At 39.6% G+C, this 23360-nt stretch overlaps 1 protein-coding gene across 1 annotated transcript in view; it reads right to left on the bottom strand.

Moving 5' to 3' along the window:
- Positions 1-23360, bottom strand: part of ARHGAP15 (Rho GTPase activating protein 15) — a 454296-nt gene that overhangs the window by 22994 nt on the left and 407942 nt on the right. Inside the window, exon 13 of the mRNA XM_045031797.1 lies at positions 17051-17156. Within this exon, the coding sequence (XP_044887732.1) occupies positions 17051-17156 (106 nt within the window). The remainder of the gene's footprint in view (positions 1-17050; positions 17157-23360) is intronic.

Raw genomic sequence — 23360 nt, 5'->3', positions numbered from 1 at the left:
CCTTATATTCCTCATATTTATCTTTCAAGACCCTCTGGTTGGACTTGCAGATCTCTACGTACCTGCTATCTAGAGATTTTCTGAAATATCAATAGGAATTTCATTAATGAGGAGGATTAAGTTAGGCTGTGACTGTGCTGGATGCCAGATAAATACACACTACATGTGTTTGTACAGGAAGCCCCTGCACTATTTCCAGCTGCTAGATATAACTGTAAATTTCTTAGGGACAGTAGATATTAATTCAAGTGTAATCTGAATCCAGTGTACAGAAAAGAATGATCCATTCAGTCACTAGGAGAGTGTACGGATCATAGTTATGTGACATTGCAACATTACCCAGTATCTATCTAAAATGTAAAACTAGATACCATATAGTATTATGGATGGTAAATATAATGTGGAGCATAATCCTGTCTGGAGACAGGGGCTCAGATTGTGCATTCTGCTTTAGCCCCTTTATGGCACTCCAGAGGTGTCAAGGGACAGATAGTTGAAGAAACCAGCAGCTCAGGAATATCCAGCATAAAGGGGTTTGCAGATGGCGTAAAGGTTCCAGAACAGCTGTATGCCACCCGCCTTACAGCCCTCAGTGTAGCAACATGCCATGGTAGGGAGGGGGCAAGGCGGGAACATCTAAATTCTGAGGATGAAAGCAGGCTGAATAAGCATGCTGTCGGTGAGACGATTATCTGAAACAGCAGGACCCTTTCCACTTCTGCCTGCAGCATCTATGCAAGGCCGAGCTTCTCTCGATCATTCCCTCCCAAACTTTTGGTTTTCTCTATCCCCCCTGGAGCCTCCTTTTCCCTTTACCCTGCCAGAGGCTGTTTCTAGCAGTAGCAGAGTTGGGGCAGACAGCCCTGATGAGTACTTCTCTCCAGGCTGCTCTTCTCCTTCTCCGCAGCTCTCCTGTAGGGCTCAGAGCTGGGAATGGAGCAACTGACAGAAGTGCTGGAGAGGAGACAGGTAGCTTCTGACAAAACAGCAGCAGTGCCTTCTAGTTGCTGGGTATGAGAACTGTACAGGAAAACTCCCAGCTTCTGAGACAGAGGTAACTTGTTGGGACTTGTGACACAGGAGAGGATACATCTATCATACACTCAGCTGTGGGTTAGCCATTCCACAGATTTATGACTTTACATTGCATCATAATGGGTAATGTATGAAAAGATAAATATTTTCCATTTAGTAACATCTTGCTGGGTTTTCATCTAGCTCTATAATTTTAATTATAAAATGAACATAACCTGTATCAAATTATAAATATGTTAACATATTGAACGAGGAGAAGAAAAATAAGCACCAGATTTTATGCTATACAGGCACACGAAGGTATGGTAAAAAAATCTGGTTTCCTTGACCACATTGTCATAATATGCATATATAACTGCTTATTGAATCCAGGCTGTGTAGACAACAGAAAGAACACTGGCTCCATACCATCACAATGCATGCCCACAACAAAGAGGAGGAAAGAACAGGCTCTTTCATTGTGTGTTTCTAAGTATTACCAACATAAGGGCTAAAAACATTACCTCTGTCTGAAGTATATCTATGTATCCATGCATAAGTTATTAACTGTGCTCCCTGAGCACAGTTGCTGAAAATATTAATATATTCAAATTATATTCTAGCTACTGCAAAAACAGTAGATCAGACAAATGTATTAAAATCTCTTCAGACAAAAGAAGTGTTATTTATATAGTTTCTCCCCTTTTTACTTAAAGTCTTGAACATAAACCTTCATCATACGTAACATACTAGAAAGCAAGAGGATCCTTAGCTATCTGAATGTGGATTTAAGTTCAAATGTAACCATAGCACGCTATTATACTTCTCATAAACAAAATTTCACTGATATTATGTGACTTGCACTATTTATAGAGCAAGAAAGAAGCAAAAATACAATGCTGACTGTAATGCAAGGATGCCTTCTTTCAAACCCTGCAGGTCAAAAGATCCTGGACCAAATCCTGAGGTTTGGCCAAACTGCACACAGCAGGAATTGGGAGTTGCAAAGATGGCGTAAAGATGTGTAGAGCTGGTTCCCTGGCTTAATATAGAGAAAGATAATGGCTGGTTGAGTTTCTCAGTTACTAACTGCTCTAAGAGGCCAGAACAGCAACCAGAGGTCAGCACAGTCATGCCAAAGTCTCCTTTGCTACAGCTATACCCCTTTTTCTCTGTTATGCCAGCAGCATATGGTCAGGAGAGTGGAGTAAAAGCTTTTTTGTCACTGGAGGATTCCCTCTTTGCATTGGTGTGATCCTCCTGGGGACAGACTCTCCAGTTGTGGGATTAGATTACAGCAATAATGCAGCAGAAAATGCCTGGATTTACACGCAAGAATCTGGCCTATTGACTTTAATCCTAAATGTTTACCCAGTGTGCATGGTGAAATTTCACCAAGCTGCCATCCAGGTCCTCATCCAGATCCTTTAGACAGCATTAAACTGTTGGTTAACAAATATGAGAAGATATTTCAAGTTAAAAGGCCTTTGCTGTGGTCAATAGCCAGTCATCCATAAAATACTTCCCTTTCTACCACAGTTCAGGATTTCTGAATGCCTTGCAAAGAGATACTATGTATGTGACAACACTCTATTGCTATGCAGATTTGCATCTCTGCCAGTGGGTGTACTAAGGCCTTTTATCGGTGACAACGAACAAAGTAGGTGGTCGTCTACCTTTTTTCTCGCTTAAAAAAAAAAGATGACACTTTTTCACAGTCTGAAATGATTGTGGAAGCAGAGATACTGGTTTAACTCACTATGAATTATTAGTGGAAAAGTGGGTCTGAGAAGTATGTTACATCTGAAATATTTTTCGTCACTTGAACATGTGCTGTCCAGAGCTGGCCCTGTTTTACCAGTCACAGGGAACAAACATTTCACATTCACAGATGCTCCTAATTTGGTGCGGTTTGGAGTGTAATTTAGATCAAACGTATCCATGTAAATGAGTCAGGGTTTCTTAATTAGGTGCTCTAAAGAAAAAAAGCTTGGACCACATCAGTAGGTGTGGGTGTGGTGCCCACAATACTGGAGTTTTTCCTATAGACAAAGCTTAGTTTCATTCAGGAATACTGTAGGTCTTTTCGTTTTTTCAGGCACAATAATAAATCTGCAGATGGCATAGACATAAAGACGCTACTTCAGAGGAGCTGTCTAAAAACACTGTCTCTTTGGCAAAAGCCTTAAAGTAGGTCATTCTGCTGTGATTTAGGTTTATATTTCATTGCCAGCTTTTTGTTCCTATTATAAATAGGGTGCATTCCAGTCCACAGATTTGCTCTTAATTTTTTCAAACTGGTCTTTGTTTACGAGGATTTGTAGATCTTCACAAGAAAATGGCCAATATCCTGTTAGAAGTACAAATGCTGCAGTAGACCACAAAAAGAGATGTATGTTGCTGATAATTTGGAGATGCTGAAATGTGAAATGCTACTCTCTGAAAGCAAAAATATATTGATTTCTCTTAGTATGATGATTGAAATGGTTGTTGCATGTTTTGCAATGTGTGAAAAATGATCTGATCTAATATGATTTCAGTGGGGTATATCCATTGGCCTGGTTGATCAGAATTTGTTTTTGAGTTCATATATTTGCCACTGACAAGCATGCATTTTATATATCTCTATCTATCATTCTCAAAAGAATATCCGGGTCTGTTTTTCCCATCAAAATGCTGGGGATCTACTTGCCAAACTCTCACTAACATTAATGAGTTACCTGCATAAATTCTCTTTCAATTGATGGTAGAATAGATCTCATTGTGTTAAATTAATTATTTTGTACAGAACACTGACATTTTGGCATTTGCCTTTTTTTTTAAATAAAATAAAGTCCCAATGAAGATTTTAAGAATGAAAAACACTGCAATTAACCCCTTGGTGACTTGGTTCTGCACTCCAACATGCTGGAGCCCAATCTTTTAAGATACAAAGACCCTTCTCCAGTGTCCTGAGCACCCTGAGATATTTGGGTTTAAAAGAGCTCTAAAATCAAAGCAAAACTGAGGGATTGCAAAGCCACATAAATTAAACCCACCAGTAAAGTTCACTGGAACTTGTGAAACCCCAAAAGCAGGACCCTTGTGTGGGTAGACCAAGGACCTGACTATTTCACAGTGGACGAGGAGCAGAACCTAGGACTTGTGACATACTGCATGAGCTTCGGAAAGTTACTTACCTAACTTTTTGTATGTGTCAGGTTCCCCAGCTGTAAAATTAGGATAATAAAACTCATCTACCTCAAAGGATAGTTGTGAGACTTAATTAATATTTGTAAAGCAAATTCAGCTATTTGGATCCAAGATGCTATGTGAATGAAAAGTAAAAGTTCTTTGGGGCAGGGACTGTGTCTACCTGTATTTACATACCCACAATGGTGCTCCATTCCTGATTGGAGCTCTTTGGGGCCCACCACAGTATAAATTTTAATCAAAATGTAATTATTTTGATCACTGTTTTTACTGTAACTTCAGTTCAGTACATTTGCAAAATGGTGGCACATAGAAAAAGTACCAGATGCCATCACTTGCCAGATTCTTTATGAGAATTAGATTTTTTTAAAGTCAGCAATAAAGGTAGAAAGTATATCTAACCTCATAGGAAAATATGACATTCACGGTTATATTTTCTCTAAAACACTGTGAATTTGCCAAGTTCACATGTTACTGAAGAATGAGTGATCTTTGAGGAATGTTTTATTCACATTAAGAATTGCTATGTGTGATCGTAGGGGACTCCGTGATATACATACACACTTTAGCATTTAAAATGATAGCAATGTAAAGATACCCAGGAAACCTGGTTTTGTTACTTTTCTGACTAACAACTTTGTTTTCTTTTCAGTCTACTCTCTTAGTGCACACTTGCTGAGATGCATATTGTTCATCTATTGAGAGTGGCCACTTACTGGCGGAGGGAGAAGTCATTTAATAAATTATACAGAAAAATGTACTTAATGGGAGAGAAATGGATTCAACTCCTTTTCTGGGTAACCTAAAGGAAAACTGTGCTTAGCTAGACCCAGTATTTTCATTGTTTGAATTCCTCTCTGAATCTTTTATATAGATGAGATGGTGATCAATTGTTCTCCATGTTCACCAAAGGCAGGACAAGAAGTAAGAAACTTTATTTGCAGCAAGGGGAATTTAGGTTAGATATAAGGGAAAATGTTCAACTCTAAGGTTAAGCCCGGGAACTGGTTACCCAGGCTGGGCTGTGGAATTCCCTTCACTGAAGGTTTTTAAGGATTGGTTAGACAGACATCTTTCAGGGATGCTCTAGAAATACTTAGTCCTGCCTCAATGTGGGGGAGATGGACTTGCTGACCTTTGAGGTCCCTTCCAGCCCTACATTTCTATGAAACAGTAAGCGCATGTGTCGTGTGCACAAAAGTGCCTCCATGATATACTTTACATTTAGCCCTGTAGTGCCTGAAAATAGTATTGAAAATTTCATACGAGGCTTAAAATCCTAAACCTACACGTGCCCAGCATCCTTGACTGCCATTAAAGTCCTTTGGGGTAAGAGGGTAGGTCCCTGGCCACTAGGTATATTACCATCCATTCACAATCATGCTTCTTTTCTCCTCTTCAGATTCTCAGCATTGCTTCCTTTGCTCCATTTTGCAGCAGTGGGACTCAAAATGTCCTTGTTCCCATTGTTGCTGTCCTGCCCCTTTAGCGCAAAGCTAAGAGGGGGACTGATGATCCTAAGTAAGGCCCTGATTCAGGAAAGCATTTAAAACATGCTTATATTTTGTTGATTTCACTTAATTGCTGTTTGCTTATGTGCTTTCCTGTATCAAGACCTAAATCTCTGTTCACCTCTATCTTCAGGCCTCCTGCAATCTCTCTGAGGTCTGCTGAACTTCTCTGCACCGTAGAGTGCTTCATAATGACCATCTAAGCCTGATGAATTTTGCCCGATTTTGGGTTTCTTTGTGAAAGTTTCACACTTGTATATGTGATTTGTTCTGCTATGTAAAAGAGAGTTTTCCTGAGCCTAGATTTACTATCTAAGCCTGTTTAAACCTGCTGGTATAGTACATACTTTAATAAATGAAAATCACATGTGTAACTTGCATCTTTTCTCCTCCACTAAAAATAAATATGGAAATTTTGCAGACATCCCATGCTAAGTATTACTAGCTGTCATACAATAGCTTTAATTTCTGATTTATCCTTGGCATTCTGGGTATTGCTGCTGGACTTGTCATCACATTGTCATTCCTGCCTCTTGCGTGGGCTATTGTTCAGCTCTTCATACATGTGGCTCCTTTTTAAAAAAAAATAGGTAAAAATAAATCTGTTTTGTTAAATGCAGTTTCCAGAAGCTGGTGCTCTTTGGAATGCAATAAAGCTGACCCATACTGCTGTGTTTGTTTGTCTGGTTTCAGTCACTGGATGCTCTGCTGTTCAAGGTGCTACAAGGAAACAGGGAGCCAATTTTTTTTATAAATCAACTAATAGACAAACCGATGTAATACTTTCATAACTTGTGTTAGAGAATATATTAGGTTACAGGGTATTTGCTGTTGTTTTCGATCAACACCACCACTGCTTAACAAGGGACTTATTTTTAGTGACATTGATTCAAGTCATTATTATTAAAGAACTAATGGTTTTAATGGAGGGGAGGGGGAGGATTCTGATAATTTCATTTCTGACTGAAAGGAGGAAAAAGCCTGGATTGTAAGTGAATGCACGCAGCATAGCAAAACACAAGTGGCCTAAAGCCTAGGAAAAAGGGAGTGAACTAATTTTGCAGAATCAAAGGTGAATCAAAAGGAATTGGTTTCCATACGGACAAGGCAGCCAGATAGGCCACAGTACCTGATCCACGTGATAAACCAAGAGGCAACTGCAAAACTCCCCAGACAACTTGCCTGACGTGCTTGCCAAGGAGCCAGATGCTGCTGCTGGAAGAATATCGTCCATACTTGGGCATCTGGGTTCGATGCTTTCCACTTAAAGAAGCGGGGAGAGGGATTGCTAAAAGGCATCCTGGTGACTGTCTTTTTGTTTAATTATTACAAACTATACTTATTAATATAGTAAATAATATAATATAATAATATTAACATAGTAAATAATACTTTTGAGGGGAAAGTATGAAATTAAGGATATTTGCCTCTAATATATCATTTGATACTTTTAGCTCTTTTAGATTAGTGCATATTAGATTAGAGAGGCAGAAAAATCTTGTGGCTACAGCAGCAGACTCCCTGCAATGACTTTGAGCTTGCTGGCTCTGCCACTGACTTACTCTCTGACCCTGGGTAAGTCACTTAAATTCCTTGTGCCTCAGCTTTCCTATCTGTAACATGTTTATAATAATAGCTACTTCCAAGAAGGGTTAGTTAGTTAATGTTCAAAAAGCACTTTGGGATTCCTGGATGGAAGGTGCTGTTTATTCCTCACTTGAGATTACAAATCTCATTTTGTGAATTAGTTGCTGTGGAGATAGTGATTTCACAAATAGAGGGTGGTTACTTCATGTAGGATGAAATTCACCCTTATGTAGAAGGCCAGTGCATCACTGATGGCCTGTTTAAGCCCTCAAAATAGGACCTAAATGGGATTTATTGGTTTTCGTAGACTTCGGTGGTTCCTAGGCATAGCGCGCCCTCTGCACAGAGGTGAATTTATCTCCTGATGAAAAAACAGGAAGAAAGGGTAGAATGCTGAGCAGTCATAGTTCTGTTTTCATCAAAAAAGAAACAAGAATTTAAAGGGGCAGGAGGACACACACAATGCTGCATCAGTACAATATGCTAACATAGAACGGGTCATATTCTGCAGCCTTTTTACAGAGAAAAATTCCCACTAATTTTAGTGGGAGTTCTGCTGCATTAAAGATAGTAGAAATTGGCCTACAGTTTGTGTTTTATATTTTTATAGACTATGTAAGTGGCATCTAAGATTCAACTACTTTTTTAACACCATTCCTTGCAAAGCACTTGATGTGGCATTAAACTGGCATATGCCATATGATTTCCCTAACCAGCCCTGAGCTGTGTGTTTTTACCTTATATGTTATATGGACAGATTTCATGTAAAATTAATGGGAAACTCAAGGTTTTGCCCTTCTGTTGCAAAATGCTTAAAACAGCAAGTGCCCCAAAAACCTGGTATCCCATTTGCACTGTAAAATAGAGCCACACTTGCCCTAATGGGTGCTACTCTCTGGACTTAATAAATGACATTGTGATAATACAGTTTAATTTGCAATGTTAGCTGTTTCCGTTTAAAAGCACATGAGGTTTCTTTAATGTGTGTTCCGTGCATAGAATCATAGACTTTAAGGTCAGAAGGGACCATTATGATCACCTAGTCCGACCTCCTGCACAACTCAGGCTACAGAATCTCACCCACCCACTCCTGTATCAAACCTGTGTCTGAGCCATTGAAGTCCTCAAATCATGGTTTAAAGACTTCAAGGTGCAGAGAATCTTCCAGCAAGTGACCCATGCCCCACGCTGCAGAGGAAGGCGAAAAACCTCCAGGGCCTCTGCCAATCTGCCCTGGAGGAAAATTCCTTCCTGACCCCAAATAGGGCCATCAGCTAAACCCTGAGCATGTGGGCAAGACTCACCAGACAAACACCCAGGAAACAATTCTCTGTAGTAACTCAGATCCCATCCCATCCAACATCCCATCGCAGATCATTGGTCATATTTACTGCTAATAGTCAAAGACCAATCTCATTATACCATCCCCTCCATAAGCTTATCAAGCTTAGTCTTGAAGCCAGATATGTCTTTTGCCCCCACTACTCCCCTTGGAAGGCTGTTCCAGAATTTCACTCCTCTGATGGTTAGAAACCTTCATCTAATTTCAAGTTTAAACTTCCTGATGGCCAGTTTATATCCATTTGTTCTTGTGTCCACATTGGTACTGAGCTTAAATAATTCCCCTCCCTCCCTGGTATTTATTCCTCTGATATATTTGTAGAGAGCAATCATATCTGCCCTCAGCCTTCTTTTGGTTAGGCTAAACAAGCCAAGCTCTTTGAGTCTCCTTTCATAAAACAGGTTTTCCATTCCTCGGATCATCCTGGTAGCCCTTCTCTGTACCAGTTCCAGTTTGAATTCATCCTTCTTATACATGGGAGACCAGAACTGCACACAGTATTCCAGATGAGGTCTCACCAGTGCCTTGTATAATGGTACTAACACCTCCTTATCTCTACTGGTAATACCTCGCCTGATGCATCCCAAGACCGCATTAGCTTTTTTCACGGCAATATCACATTGGCGGCTCATAGTCATCCTGTGATCAACCAATACTCTAAGGTCCTTCTCCTCCGCTGTTACTTCCAACTGATGCATCCCCAGCTTATAACAATAATTTTTGTTATTAATCCCTAAATGCATGACCATGCACTTTTCACTATTAAATTTCATCTTATTACTATTACTCCAGTTTACAAGGTCATCCAGATCTTCCTGTAGGATATGCCGGTCTTTCTCTGTATTGGCAATACCTCCCAGCTTTGTGTCACCCGCAAACTTTATTAGCATATTCCCACTTTTTGTGCCAAGGTCAGTAATAAAAAGATTAAATAAGATTGGTCCCAAAACCGATCCCTGAGGAACTCCACTAGTAACCTCCCTCCAGCCTGACAGTTCACCTTTCAGTACGACTCGTAGTCTCCCCTTTAACCAGTTCCTTATCCATCTTTCAATTTTCATATTGATCCCCATCTTTTCCAATTTAGCTAATAATTCCCCATGTGGAACCGTGTCAAATGCTTTACTGAAATTGAGGTAAATTAGATCCACTGTGTTTCCTTTGTCTAAAAAATCTGTTACCTTCTCAAAGAAGGAGATCAGGTTGGTTTGGCATGATCTACCTTTTGTAAAACCATGTTGTATTTTGTCCCAATTACCGTTGACCTCAATGTCCTTAACTACTTTCTCCTTCAATTTTTTCCCCAAGACTTTGCATACTACAGATGTCAAACTAACAGGCCTCTAGTTGCCTGGATCACGTTTTTCCCCTTTCTTAAAGATAAGAACTATGTTAGCAGTTCTCCAATCATATGGTACAACCCCTGAGTTTACAGATTCATTAAAAATTCTTGCTAATGAGCATGCAATTTAATGTGCCAGTTCCTTTAATATTCTTGGATTAAGATTATCTGGGCTCCCCGATTTAGTCCCATTAAGCTGTTCGAGTTTAGCTTCTACCTCGGATGTGGCAATATCTACCTTCATATCCTCATTCCCATTTGTCATCCTACCATTATCCCTAAGATCCTCATTAGCCTCATTAAAGACTGAGGCAAAGTGTTTGTTTAGATATTGGGACATGCCTAGATTATCCTTAACCTCCACTCCATCATCAGTGTTTAGCAGTCCCACTTCTTTCTTTGTTTTCTTCTTATTTATATGGCTATAGAATCTTTTACTATTGGTTTTAATTCCCTTTGCAACATCCAACTCTACATGGATTTTGGCCTTTCTCACTTTATCCCTACATGAGAGAACTCGGTGCAGTTTAGATCTTATGGACATTCTGTGAAGTGTGGGCAGACACTACACATACTGTCCAGTTCAGTTCTGTCAGTACCTCACTGTTCTGTTCTTCTATTACAGCACTAGACCTCTCTTGCACAGCAATGACTGATTGTGTCAAATATTCTGGATGCACTTTTAAAGACTAGAAAGAGAGACCATTCTCCTCAAGTTCATTTCACATCTGATCTGAACCTACTTCTCCAGAACTGAAAAGCCATAGATAGAATCTTCTGTGCAATCTTGCTCTCACCAAGTATTCAATTAGGCTAAGTGGCATCTTCCTTATAAAGGCCAAATCCTCTCACCAGTGCCAAGCGTACGTCACTGGCTACCTCCACACTTGGAGCTAAGGATGTGATTCCCAGCTTGCACAGACATATTTTAGCTGTTGTCAGTAGAGTAGCCATAGTAACATTGCGGGTGGCAGATGGACTAGCTGCCCTGAGTACGTATCAATGGGGTTTGGGCAGGCTTGTACATGGGTGGCTAGCCCGTGCTGCTGCCTATGCTACCACAGGTATACTATTGTAGTGCACTAGCTTGATGAGAACTAGCTCAAGTATGTCTATGTGAGCTGGGAATCATACATTTAGCTCCAAATGTAGACATAGCCACTGTGCTGGCTGCTGGGACAAATGGAATTCTCCAACTGTCCTCTGCCAGTCCCCAGCTGTGCGTTACAGAAGAATTCCACAGCTCATACTCCAGCCTACATGATCTAGGGTCTTGCTTCCCCCTTTGCCCCTACACAGAAAGATTGGAGGGTATTAGTAGTTGTAGATTCTTCAGTTACTCCTGTCCTATCCTCCTGTGGCAGCAGCAGACATCCCCCAAAGACTTAAGCTTTGCGGTGTGCAGGGGATGTGCACCTCCAGCACATTAGGTCCACAACTTGAAGGGCTCTCTGTAGCAGTGAAGTTGAGAAAAGGCTTTTCCCCTGAAATTGCATTCCTGACTCAAATCAAACCAGTTTAGTTAAACAACCAAACAAAAATTGACAACAATTTGAGGTAAACACTATTTATGCATATTGAGCAAAGTTCTGCCATCACTCACCTTGTGCAACTCCGCTGATTGCAAAGGACCTGCACGAGGTGAGAGCCAGTACAGAAGCTGGGTCATTGACTGTAGTTTTTCAGAAGAGCTACTGAAAACATCCCAGTACCCAATTCTGCTTTCATATATGTCTGTGTAATCTGCTTACATCAGTGGGGTTACACATGTGTAAATCAGAACAGAATTGTTCCCCGAGTATAGGGAAAGCATTCTAACAATGGTTTCATACATACATTTGTTCAGAGTCCCAGCAAACAATCTCCTTCTTTAGTCCCTACAGACTTTGATTACAGGCTAGCATAGCTATTTAACAAAAGCTTCCCTAGATATGTTAACAAGCTTCCAGCATGGAAGATAGGGCACAAGGGAGATATGTGACTGCTGAGCTACATGCACAAAAGCACATGTGCTCAGTAGATGTGCTGGCTTCACCAACACAGTGTGGAGATTTCCACATCATTCTCAGTTTGGTGAGTTGAAGACCCAGCCTGCACCCAGATATGTATACGTGTAGCGGTCAGTAAGGGAATTAATTGGAGGAGTACAGTGACCATAGCTGGGGCAGTAATGCAAGGATGTCACCTACAGCATGCTAATGAGTCAAACAAGTAGCCATTTTTGTGGCTTTTGCTGCAAAGTAGAATTAAGGTTGCAGCACTGGGCTGGGATATCAGGAGATACCAATGGGGTGGCCACTCTTTCTGCACCTTCTTCCTCCCCCTTGTATGATGAAGCCAAAGCAAAATCATGTATGTAGTTATACATGATTAGATTCTGCATATAGCTCTGATCAACGATAGCAAGATGGGTCATTATACAGGAAGTGGTTGGTAGCTTGTAGTATATTTATACTTTAGTAAGATGTTGCTAGACAATCTCAGTCTAAAGGAGAAATAATTACACCTGTTGTTGGACCTAAGTTCTCATTTTAACTGCTTTAGTTCAAAACAAATACAAAATGTCTGTATTTACCACATTAAAATACCCTGTTGTTAGTAGAGAGAGCAACATATATATTTTCATTTACCCTGATCTATTGGGCCTCCCTGGCTCACAGAGTGGATCCTTTCTTGCCCATTGATAAGATGTGGTACAAAACAGCATAGACCTTTATGCCACCCCCTCAATTTTAGATGCCATTTTTTTCCAGTATAACCTTCTACCCCAGCTTCTATGTCATGGAGCCAAGACTCATCAAATAGTTCCTTCTTTCCATTCGATGTGCTTATACAAGTCAGCACCACATGCTGACTTTCTTCATATAGATTAAGAATATTGCTTCCATAATGTTTATAGTCCCAAATGGTCCAATTTATCATTCTGTCCTATCTTGCACTGCTGGTGTGCTAGTATACGCCACTGTTATACCTGCTGATTCACTGGGCTTTGCCTCAATGATAATTGGAAATGCATCTATTCATAGTCGGATGAATAAGAACGTGTATATTTAGATAACAAATCTTCCCTCCTTCCTACTGCAAAGGTATGATCAGGCCATATACTGAGGACATATGCAACTACTAGGTATCATTATTTAATTATTTGTATTTCAGTGTGCCCAGCTTTGCCAGGTGCTCTGTATACACACAGTAAGAGTCTATTCTTGCCCTGAAGAGATTACAGTCAAAAGAGACAAGACAGACAAAGAAAGTATTATCTCCATTTTATAGAGCACCAAGGCACAGAGAGATTCAGTGATGTACCCAAGGTCACACAGAAAGTCCATGGCCAAGCCAGCAACTGAACCCACGACTCATGAGTCTCAGTTCAGTGGATTAACTACAAGATCACCCTTTCAGTCTTAAATAGCCCTTGTGCATATCTGATGTGATTTTCCCTTACAGCCTGGGTAACAGTAGTGTCTTCTTGGTGGGCCCACCTCTGAAGTGTAAAATATGGCTTTATATGTAGACCTATTCATACCTATCATGACACCACCCACCTGGGCTGCTGGGAATAGAACGCTGGTCCTTTAGGCACAAAACCATAGGCCTCTGTCACTTGAGCTAACATTCTCTTTTAGCAGACAGCATCCCTTATAATTCCCTAATTGACTGTAGTAGGTCACACACCCTTTCTTTAGGCCACACACTAGAGGTTAACTTATATGCACAGGGTACATTACAGGGAGACTGGGGCAACAGTCTTTCCAGAAGGCCAAATTTACTTTTTTAAATCTCTTTATGGACTTGCTTAAACCTTTTCATGCTTCATTAAATGGGGCCATCACACAACTAGATGGATTTCTTTTCTCAATTCAGCATTTATTTGGTAGCCATACACCCATAAAAATGATTTACATATGTTGTATGTAGTGAGCTATAGAGTGCATCAGAAAAGTATAAAGGCACCATTCATTAAAAGATGGGTTTGGTCTGTTTTGGGGGTCAATCTTATTTATACTGGGTGAACTTCACCCCTGTGCCCAGGGCCTGAATGAGGCCATACAAACACCTTATGTTAAGAGCAGCTCTACTCTGAGAGTAGACCAAGTGACTATGTAAAATGGCACCTTCTTACTGCACTGAGCTGTTCCCAGTTCCTCACTTCCATAAGCTCTACAGAGCCAGCACAGTTAAGAGAGGAGCTGGATTCGATCCTTTGTCGTTTACTCCATTGTAATCTGTTAGACCTATCCAATCCCATTGAAAATAATGCAACTCTGGTGCATCACTGAAGGCATAATTTGGCTTAGAGATAGTGCTTACAATGTGCCTGGTCGAAAGGAGTCACACAACCAGCAAATATAATTTCTACAACTAGAGCTGGGTTGCGGGTGTCATTTCAGCCCTCCCTAGGAGTAAACCCCCTTTGATTGGCTGCTTCCATCAATTCCTCTCTTCCTGGGGCATAAACAGCCAATCAGAGCCACTGTAGGCAGAACTCTCCCCCCTCCTCTCACGAGCTGAAGCCATTCTCGGGACGGGGCAGGGGAAGAAAGGGGACCAGACCAGAGCCTAGTACCTAATGGTGGCTACATTCCTCAATTCACAATCAAACTGGAAGGTCATATTGAGTGGGGTCCCATAGGGACCAGTTTGGGGTTTGGTTCTGTTCAATATGTTCATCAACAATTTAGATAATGGCATAGAGAGTACACTTATAAAGTTTGCAGATAATACCAAGCTGGGAGGGGTTGCAAGAGCTTTGGAGGATAGGATTAAAATTCAAAATGATTTGGACAAAATGGAGAAATGATCTGAAGTAAATAGGATGAAATTCAATAAGGACAAATGCACTTAGGTAGGAACAATCAGTTGCAGAAATACATAAATGGGAAATGTCTGCCTAGAAAGGAGTACTGCAGAAAGGGATTTGGGGGTCATAGTACAGTGTTTCTCAAACTGGGGTCGCCGTTTGTGTAGGGAAAGCCCCTGGTGGGCCAGGCCGGTTTGTTTACTTGCCCCGTCTGCAGGTCCAGACGATCACAGCTCCCACTGGCCGCGATTCACTGCTCCGGGCCAATGGGGGCTGCTGGAAGCGGCGCAGGCTGAGGGACATACTGGCCGCCGCTTCCAGCAGCTCTGATTGGCCTGCAGCAGTGAACCGCAGACAGTGGGAGCCGCGATCGGCCAGACCTGCGGACGGGGCAGGTAAACAAACCGGCCCGGCCCGCCAGGGGCTTTCCCTACACAAGCGGCGACCCCAGTTTGAGAAACACTGTCATAGTAGATCACAAGCTAAATATCAGTCAACAATGTAACACTGTAGCAAAAAAAGCAAACATCATTCTGGGATGTATTAGCAGAAGTGCTGTAAGCAAGACATGAGAAGTAATTCTTCCGCTGTACTCTGTGATGATTAGGCCTCAGCTGGAGTATTGTGTCCAGTTCTGGGTGCCACATTTCAGGAAAGATGTGGACAAATTAGAGAAAGTCCAGAGAAGAGCAACAAACATGATTAAAGGTCTAGAAAATGTGACCTATGAGGGAAGATTGGAAAAAAAATTGGGTTTGTTTAGTCTGGAGAACAGAAGACTGAGAGGGGACATGGTAACAGTTTTCAAGAACATAAAAGATTGTTACAAGGAGGAGGGGAAAAATTGTTCTCCTTAACATCTGAGGTTAGGACAAGAAGCAATGGGCATAAACTGCAGCAAGGGCGGTTTAGGTTGGACATTAGGAAAAACTTCGTAACTGTCAGGGTAGTTAAGCACTGGAATAAATTGTCTGGGGAAGTTGTGGAATCTCCATCACTGGAAATGTTTAAGAGCAGGTTAGAAACAAACACCTGTCAGGGATGTTCTAGATACTTAGTCCTGCCATGAGTGCAGGGGACTGGACTAGATGACCTCTCAAGGTCCCTTCCAGTCCTATTATTCCCTCCTCCCTCACCCCTTTTCCTCCTGTGAATATTGGGATGGCTTCTCTGCTTCTCCCCCAGGACGGACCCTGCTCTGTGTGCGTGTGAGTGAGTGAAGAATCCCTGGAACTGTAGGAGAGGCAGAGGTGAAGCAGAACTGATGTGGTGGTTTGGGTCAGAACAGATGTTGGGGCAGAACTGATGGGTGGAGAGGGGGGCTGGAGGACAGGCAGATGTATTCTCTCTCCTTTCTGTAGAAAATAATAGATCCTTTAACTTTCTTCAGACAATTTTAAATACTGCCTTCAGAAACTTCATTAACACTGTTAGTCTTAAAGGTGCCACAGGACTCTCTGTTGCTTTCATTAACACTGATGCCACAAAAGAAAGAAAGAAAACCCAGCTTGATCATTAGATTCCAGGTTGCTTTTGTAACTGGGCACAGTGAATATGGAAATTGCCAAAAGATGATAAACGTGGAACTCAACAATGCTGTTTTTACAAATCTGGATTTGTGAGCCACGTCCATCACCATAGTATCTGAATGGAACATCTGTGGTATCTCATCAACTTTTCCAGAGGAGACGGGCACTTTAAATCTTTCCTAAGAGCTTGTGTAGGCATTCTGCACTGGACTGAACTTCACTATAAGGGAGAACAACTAATTTTCTATGTAAACTGCAGGTCTTTTTTATGACTTATGCATACACAAGGGCTATTTATATGAATAGAAACTTGTTGATGACATACCTTACAGTGTGCATAGCTCAAAAATAAAGACAAAGCTGAAGGAGAATTTGCTAACCCATAACTTACAAAACCAACTGCATATATGTATACTGGATTATTCTGGGTAATGCTATATTGTATAATTCAACATAACCTAGTATACAGTAATCCAAAGCATTTTACCCCATCTGAAGAGAAATACTACTGTTCCATTTGCTAGTAAAAAATAATGAGTATTTAAGTCTAGTTGTACAGATCTTCTTGTGAGTAAGGATAGAATATATGTACATATTTGATAATCATATTCAGTTTTGCAAAAAGAGTATACTCCATTAATACTGTTAGATATTTGAGGTAGGATTTGGGCACCTAGCTCCTTTAGGCACCTTTAAAAATCCCACTCCTTTAGTACTGTTAGCTTAACTTACTTTTTTAGATGTTCAAAGAGGATTTTCATTGTGTCACGGTTTGGCCTAGGGAGCTTCTGAATAAGACGCCTTATGGACTTAACTTGAGTGTTGCTGTCTGGATTTTCTGATGAGGAAAAATAGAAAAAAGTATAAGATTTGAGTGTCACTTTAGGATATTGTTTGCATACAGTTATGTCAGACATCTTAGCAACTAGAGCTTAAACTAGAGGCCACAGTTAACGTGGTTACAAGTGTAGTTATCTTAGAATGTCTTACCATCTGAGATACTGATGGGGAGCCTGCACAATAGCTTACAAGGGATGGAAAAATCTTTCTAATTGTTCAGGAAACATTTTCTCAGCAGAGAACTAACTTTATATTCTATACATTTATTTTAATAAGCCATTTGGATTCGTACAAATGCAAATATTCCACGGCTGGCCTACCTGCAAATAGTAAGTAGCCTTCTTAGAAAGTGGTGTTTTCTACTCTGGAACTGCATTCCACCAGTGCACCAGGATCTGCACTGGACACCTCCTTGAACTGAGTAACCATGTAATCTTTACTTTCTTTTTTTTTTTCTGTTCACTCTCCAATGACCAGATTGATTAGCATGGTTCCCTTTCTTTACCTCTAATCTCTCTATATCATGCTTTTGATCCACACACCTACAGATATTAATTTAAAATTATGATTAAACTCATGCTTTCTAGCAATCAGCAATTGTCTGCACACAATTAAATTTTTCATCTATCTTCTAGAATTGGTTGTATTGGTACTATCATTTTTAACTGCTTTTTGGTAGGAAACAATTACCATTACCAGTATACAATCGGTAACAAAAGAATATGGGAATAAGAATGTTACTGCTGTCTTGGTCGGAATAAGCATTGTAGTTTAGTGTAATTCATGGTTTCAAGGACATACTTTTTGCATATGGCTTATACTTGTGATATTTGCATTTATTTGCATGAGATGTTGCTGCTAAAACAAAGACATATACAAGTGTGGTTTCATTTCATTTCATTTAGGAACAGATTAGATAAGGTGCCAGTAGGCCTGATGTAGAGAAAACATCTTGCAAGCTGCATGTTCTAGATAACCTGAGAATTCTTTTCTGATCTGATCATCTATGGCTTAATTATCATCTATAATTCTGAGTATATTTTAGTATTTAATATTTATATTGGTCTAGCATCCAGATTCTCCAGTCAGAGTTGAGCCCTCTTTGTGTTAGGTGCTGCATAAACACATATGAATACGCAGTTTCTACCCTGAAGATTTTATAATCTAAGAAGCAAATTTATAGCACCACAGATCCATCATTTAAACTGAGTTTAATTGTGCAATCTCTTCCTAGGAAGCTCAATGTATTTTGAGAAAAGACTAGACCCCCGAGTAATCAATGTACAGATTATTTTTTCTTTTCAAAATCTTTCATGTGAATATGGTTTCAGGGAAAGCAGTGAGACTGACAACCCTGGAGAATGAAGTTATCCACAGAACAGACATAGGCATGGATGACAACAGACAGAGGTTTCTATGCACAGCCCTATCACTGTATTTTGACCGTGATATCTAGGGACCCAACTGTATAGTGGAGAAGGTAGCTCAGTCTCAATGCTCAGTCAGTCTCGGCCTCTCTGCTGAGGCTGCCAAAAGTGGTGGTTATTTTTGTCATATGGACACCTTGTCCTGTGAGAATTGAATTGAAGACGCGATCCAAGATTGTATAAAATGATAGCAGTTATACTTTTCAACTGATATCGCTCAACGGTAGTTTCCATTCTATTTTCCAGAAAGCGTTCACTGGACTTGAGCACAGATGCACTCATTTAGCTTAGATCTGAATCTAGCCTAGGATTTTTAAAAACCAGAGTTATGAAAGAAGTTCAACAACACAAATCAAAGCACCCAATGCTTGCTTATTGTTGAGTGCACAATACTTCAGGGGAAATGCAGTACAGTAAGGATTTATTATGGGCATCTATGGAGATATTTTCCCCGTCCCACACTCCCATGTTGATTTGCATAGATATCTACCTGGGTGTCACTCTCCATCCCAGAAGTGGCTGCATTTCAGAGACTAGGGAAGTGATTCTTATATGGATATAATTCATAAAACATTTAGCATTACATAAATGCACAGTGATATTCTAATAATACCCAATCCCTTTAGACAATGGAAAGTATGGACAGTTCTTTTTTAAAGGCAGACTCTGCCTCCTTTTTAAAGTGCATAACCAAAGACATGGCCAGTAGAAAATAGGGTGAGAGACAGTTAACCAATTGATAAAGCACAGAAATCCTAGAAGAAATGGTGCATAACATTATTTTATGAATCAGCCTATTGGTTAATTGTTAGCCTATTGTAAAAGAGGGAAAATAGGCAACATGTGGTAACTTTAGTCAGCATTTCTGAACAGGGAATGATAAACACCTCTGCCTGGCTCTGGCATTTATCAGTACTGAGATATTATTACCACATAGAGTCACAGCATGGTTACTGTTATCATCGAAAAAAAGAGCCAGCTAATCTTAATGGTTTGTAAAGCCGTTACCTGCACTAGTCTGACATTTATCATGATCATTTTACCACATGGGTCCTACATAGCAAAGGTATTTTATCTGGAAGGGACATCACTATGAATTATTATTTGCAGCTAGGTAGAAAATTGTATGTTGTAGATACCTTTTCTCATTATAAATCACAGTCACATTTCACCATTTCCCACACAGAGCTGCTGAGCCCAGGCTTTTTGCCACAATGCTTACTCTCTCTACCTTTTATAGTTCCATGAAAATATTGGGTACTTTTTCATTAAAATGCTTGATGTTGTTTTTTTTAAATGCTACATATGCTTGATTTTTTTGGTATGCGTTAAAGAAATTTTTCTCCCACTTTATAAACTGAACTTGATAAACTGTCAATTTTTTAAAAAACCTTGTTCCTGCTTCTATCTTAGTGGCCAGACTTGTCTCTGCTCTTGACCTTGTCGATGCAATATTTAACAATAGATCGGATGTAAGTCCTTATGCTTGATTTTGAAATACCTATGCATTTTCTTCTCTGCCTGAAATCCTTGCATTCCACTTTAAAGCCACTGAAGATTTTCTCCCTTTATTTTCCTAATTTGAAGATTTTTTTTCATGGGTGCCTCTTTATCAAACTAAAAAGAAGCAGGAGGGAAATCCTACAGGAAGATTTGTGTAAATAGTCATCCAAGAGGTATCACCAAACTATCTGTTGCCTAATGAAGCCCATTAATTTACAGTACAAAGAAAGAGAAGACATTTTCTAGATCTGACACTTGTTTTTTGAAACGCTAAGGCTAAGTCCAGAAGATGAAATAGACTAATTTTTTTAAGTTAAAGTAGCACAAAGGTACAATTTGTAATCACAAAAATCAACAAAATCCTTGTTAGAAGATTATCAGTAACTTCTGGAAAGTTCTGTTTTCTTTTCTCTAAACTGTTTCAATAGGGATAAAAACCACAAAAAACAACACACATAATAAAGAGGAAGAATATTTAGCCCTCACCCACCTTTTTTTGCATTTTAGGAGAAATATGGAAAGAGAACGTAACAATTTTAGCAAATTAAGATAGTTTCATGTGAATTGCAGAAGGTATTTTTATTTTGCTAGTATATATATTTATAAATTGGGTTACTGTATCTAAAAATAAGGTTCTCTTTAAGAAAGCAAGATTGTGGAGATGCTCTTGTTTATATTTAAACGAAGAATGCATTAAACAAGCTACAAAGTATTTAATATTATATAGGCTCTTTTGCAAATAAACTTTGGATAAACATTTGAACATGGAAGAAAACATGATGTGCCTGTAACATTAACAGTGGCTGGGTGAAAATGAACAAAGAAAGTAACCTTTAGCTTTTATGTCCATAAAGAATACTTAAACAAATCCCATTGAATCTTTCTTTTAATCATTAATTTTAAATGGACGTAGCTATTTACAACAAACCACTTTGTTTTAGAACAGGAAGTCCAAGGTTTATCTCCAATAACTCACATTTTCTAGGAAGGGATGTATGTCTCTAACCTGACATGCATTCATTATTTTGTAAGGTACTGGAATCTGACCTTTGACCTTCCTCAGACCTGCTGCATTATTCATGCCTGACTTACTTTGTGTAGTTTTACTACAGTACCCATTTCCCTTTACCAGCAGCTTCAGTTACTTGTTCATGTTTAACGTTAAACTGGCATTTATGGCTCACATTAATGCTTTATTTTATTTCAAGCCATCATCTCTTCTTTTTGTCCTGTTGAACCTTACTGTGCTGTGTTGCAGGGGAAAAGGTGCTATATGATTCTGCATAAAATATTGAACTATTGAGCTGTCACCGCTAAGATTTTTTTAAAAGTGTGTTTCCCTCCTAGCTTTTTATACTGCACTTCTCACCTTTTTTTTGATAAACTTTATGCTGTGTTCAAAATGTCACACACTATTGCTACAGCAAATTTTGTAACCCGAGACTACTTCCAAAAATTCACAATTGATTCAACTGCCAGGTTTTGTTTTTGTTTTTTGTTTAATGAGAACTGAGTGGGTTAGGTGGATTTTTGAGTGCTAATGAAATTGTGAGACTTATGGTGCTGGCTACCGCCAGCCATAGTGTGGGCAGACGCTCTGCAAGCTTCCCCACTGTGTTGCTGTGCAAGCATCCCTGCTGTTATGTTTGCTATAGTTTTAATGTCTGTGAAAAATTCCTGATGAAACTAAATTATGTTATGCTCTCTTGTTTATGTAAATAAAACACCCGATTTGGCCAGTTTGTCCTGCCCTTGCCCATTTTAGAAGCTCTCCCATAGTGCAAGTGCTTAACTTAACCCCAGATCCTATATTAACTACCTCTGTATTATCAGGTTACGAGAATGTACTTAAAACAGAATGCACATTGGGCTTGATTTTTCAGTGGTGCTGAGTGCCCACTTCCTCAGTTGCAATCAGTAGATTTCAGTATTCAGAACAAAGACCGTTTTGGTTAAAAAAATATGAAGTTAGTTTTTTTTTAAAATCTGATTCTTCATATAATTTGAAAAACATGGATATTTCATCTTGTGTAACATTAACATCCCAATCTTAATCTCTGCTATAGGCAGTGCAAACCTTATTGCATATACACATTGTAAAATACTACTACATTTTAAAAAAAATCCATAAGAAATGTGCAAACTAACTAATGTTTGCTATAAGGAGAATAAATCAATTCAGATCACAAATTGGTTACTTTTTATTCATGCCTCAGAAATAGATGTTGCAAAAAATGAACATTACAAGAAACCTTTTTATATATCCAATTGATGAATTCACCAAATGTGATACAGAGTGGAGTTTTCAATGAATATTCATACAACTCTTGCAATCCATTAGCAAGACTTAAGACAATGAGTTTGCAACTCAATCCCATTTAACAAAAATATATGTGGAATTAATGGGAAAAACAGCACTTACAAAACTTAAACTTTAATGTATCAAACTCCAGGTGCCAGAGTTTGAGGGAAATAACCAATAATAGTCATTTTTTACATATTTGATGGGACTGATTATGCAATGTGCAACTCTAAATGGCTTATAGCACATTGTAGCATGGTTCCATCCCATTGGCTACAGTAGGGTGCAGGCAGATGGATGACAGTGACAAGGAGAGAAGTGCTTTTGCTTAGCCGTGCGTTAAGATGCCATCCAGAAGCTCTGTGCACTGCAGACACTTCATTAGGATGCCAGGATAATGGTAAACTACCACTCAGAGTGACACCCCATTTCCTGCTTACTGAGCTCTCCAACCTCGGCAGATGTCAACAATCTCACAGTGCTACAGACCAGACCTAACTTTCCAGTCACTTTGACTCCAATTTTTTTCCCTTAACAGTGCCATACATTACATGCAATATGTAACAGCAAATACTAAACGGAAGACAAAATTTGCTGCTCTAATTATAACAAAGCAGCATCTGACTTAGGTGCTGTATGTCCAGAGTATATACAATCAGCTGGGCATTATAAAAGATGGATGCTCTTTGTTAGTCAGTTTTAAGGGTTAATTAGACTTAGACTTTAATAACTAATAGTTAAAGTCTGATCCCAGTAGAATGATTGTGCTTCATGACTAGCTTCCATTTAAATGTGAAAAAAAATTGCTGAGCTCTTTTCTGATAGATTTCATATTCAGTTTCAGCCTTGTGCATGGTTTTCTGTACAGAAAGAGCAGACTTGAGCATCTGGATGGTGTGATATTTTCTCTGCAAATGCACAATTCGAGGCCGTCACATACCTCCCTAACAGCAGTTATAGCCAACAGAGA

This window comes from Mauremys mutica, chromosome 10, assembly GCF_020497125.1.
Source record: "Mauremys mutica isolate MM-2020 ecotype Southern chromosome 10, ASM2049712v1, whole genome shotgun sequence".
NCBI classification, from domain to species: Eukaryota; Metazoa; Chordata; order Testudines; family Geoemydidae; genus Mauremys; species Mauremys mutica.
The sequence above is the reverse complement of the archived record's forward strand: the minus strand, read 5'-3'. Positions and strand labels throughout refer to the sequence as shown.